Raw genomic sequence first — 2,536 nt, forward strand, 5'->3', positions numbered from 1 at the left:
ATGAATCAATCGGTGTTGTAATAATGTAGCATTTCGGGAAAAGCAGAGTACTGCGTACATCCAACTTGGCGGGATCGAGACTTCGGGTTATCACTAATGGTGTGCACCCACAGCGTGTGCACACCCAGCCCTCTTTTATAATCACAGAAATAGTTCGTGTTACCTTCCTGAATTCCATAACAATAACAATGCATTGATAATTACATATTTAGCTTCTAGCCGCCCAAATATAGCGCCTCCACCTAGAAATACACTGGATGATCTTGTGAGAAATAGTGTGACATTTAGACATATTCTAAGAAGGAATTCGTTAGCAGAATGGTAAATTCTGGTGGTCTGGTACTATAATATTGAAATTTTTTCTCACTCCAATTTTCCAAGCATTAGATATCAGTTTGGTAACTTTACCGGACACGTCGTCTACAACATAATCCTTCGCAGATTCTATGCCACTTGTATTCTGGTCGGGGAAAACGTCCCGTGAAGCACCGAATCTACTTTGTATTTCTTTTGAAATCCATCGCTGCGCCTGCCTACTTGTCGAATGAAGCGTTTCACGGTCAGAAAGTGTACTTGAAAAACTTGGCCGCCCCGGACCACTGGCAAGCTTGGTCTCCGGTGAACCCATCGAAACTCTCTACAAAATTTGGATTTCATTATTTTGAATCATTGGAACTATCTCGAAGACTAATTCAAAAACAAAACAGTTGTCAACTCTTCCGAGATTTAATTTTGCAAGCTGCTAACCATAGAGTCATTTTCAAGCTCCCGGAATGGAAAATCGCCTTCAACCCCATCTATCGCTAACTGCCTGACGTACTCTAGTCGCATCAAATCAAAACCGTGTTTTTCAGCGAACTTCTGTGACTCATTGTTTAGCATATCGATATCCTGGAAATATGCTTTACCATGCCAATTAAATTAAAAGTCGAGGAATTAAAAACTTTTATTGTTCTCATTATCCTCAACACATTATTTTACCACCAACATTTGCCGAGACCCTAAATCACACAATAAGAATTATTGTTTACTGATATAATGGTCAAAGTGTTCAGATAACTGATGTACTACTGACCTGCTCTGTTTTTGCATTGTCAGCTGTAGGTGGTTTTATTCGACGATCTCGAGACCAGTCTTCTTCCCCAGTTCTTTTTGGTTCCAATGACTCCAACACCTCAGACTTCATATCCATTCCTAACATACTGCTTTAAACTTATAACATTCGCTTACACATGAAAAATTACGCGTGTCAGCTCGGAATTTTCTGAATGATGGAAATCTATTTAATAATAAGGTTGCTTTTATCTAAGATTTTGAGAAATACCAGATAGTAATGTCCACCAACAAGAAATGAAATATTAAATGCTAAACTTCTGGCATTTTCTGATTTGATAATTTATTATTAGAAACAATGTTACTATTCTAATTTCGAAAAGTAAAAGAAATTGATTTAAATTTAATTTTGGTTTTCTAGTTTGAATTTCTTCTCAGAAACAAGCAGCATGTTTAGCTCAGTACCTTCTTCAGAACTTGGATAAGAGTCATCACTCAAAGGCCGAACATCAATACGCAACCTCATATTCGCAGTAACACAAAGTCCCAACCGAGTATTGTTCATGCCTTCTGTGGATCCATTTGATGTTGCTAAATTTTTGATTTCCAAAATAATGATGATAACAATAGAATTTTGTGAAATATTATAGTTGATTAAATGAAAAGTTTCTTTTCAGCATAATGTATTTTTATAAGTTGAAGTTTAGTAAAATCTGTGGAACTGCAAAAAAACTAACTAATCAAATAATAGGATCGGCCAGGCTGATATTCGAAACCATTTGGTAAAGGAGAAAATTGGCGAAATACAATTTTATGACTGATAGATGTCGTCGCTAGAGGCGAGTCGCATATGAGAAATGCCTGCGAACGACTGTCCAATTCACAGCTCATAAATGACAAATCAGATACCTGCCAAATGCTTTAATTTTGAGGACATGTAATATTATGATCATAAAAAAGTTCAATATAATGAACACTAATTTGGGGTTTTTTCATAGTTGAACAACTTGAAGAAGTATAAATCTGAATGTATGACGATAGATTACTGGCTTTTGTTACCTGATGAACAATAAGCTGCTCATACTTATCAATATTATCATGCATGCTATATGTAGGACAAACTATTTCCATCGAATCCATAGCATCTACTTCAATAAAAGCTGCACCAGCACCAATTTCTGCATCTTGTGGGAATAGTGAACGATCGGTAAATCTGCAACAAATTTCCTAGGCATCTATTCTCCAGACAAATAGCCATTTTCTTTTTTATCTTTTTTTAATTTTTTCTTCCTTTTTTTGACAAGCAACAAAAAATGTGAAGTGAAAACAAGATAAGTGTATTTAAAATGTAATAAAATCAATTTTGTTGGTACATTTCATCTCTGGAAAAAAAAAAAAAACATTTTCCTTCAAATAGCAGCTATTTTAGTTAATACAACAAAAAAAAAAAAAAAAACCATCTATTCTCCATGCAATTTTTCTT

The 2,536-nt window shown here is 35.1% G+C and overlaps 1 protein-coding gene across 1 annotated transcript; it reads right to left on the bottom strand.

Moving 5' to 3' along the window:
• Nucleotides 1-5: 5 nt before the first annotated feature.
• Nucleotides 6-2,193, bottom strand: LOAG_16911 (hypothetical protein; the record flags this gene model as incomplete). Its single annotated transcript, XM_020449563.1, has 8 exons — nucleotides 6-167; nucleotides 205-242; nucleotides 409-637; nucleotides 748-891; nucleotides 1,076-1,194; nucleotides 1,519-1,644; nucleotides 1,791-1,962; nucleotides 2,113-2,193. 8 exons carry the CDS (start codon nucleotides 2,191-2,193, stop codon nucleotides 6-8), a joined length of 1,071 nt encoding a protein of 356 aa, XP_020306900.1.
• Nucleotides 2,194-2,536: the final 343 nt, after the last annotated feature.

This window comes from Loa loa (assembly GCF_000183805.2).
Source record: "Loa loa unplaced genomic scaffold supercont3.27, whole genome shotgun sequence".
Lineage (NCBI taxonomy): Eukaryota > Metazoa > Nematoda > Chromadorea > Rhabditida > Onchocercidae > Loa > Loa loa.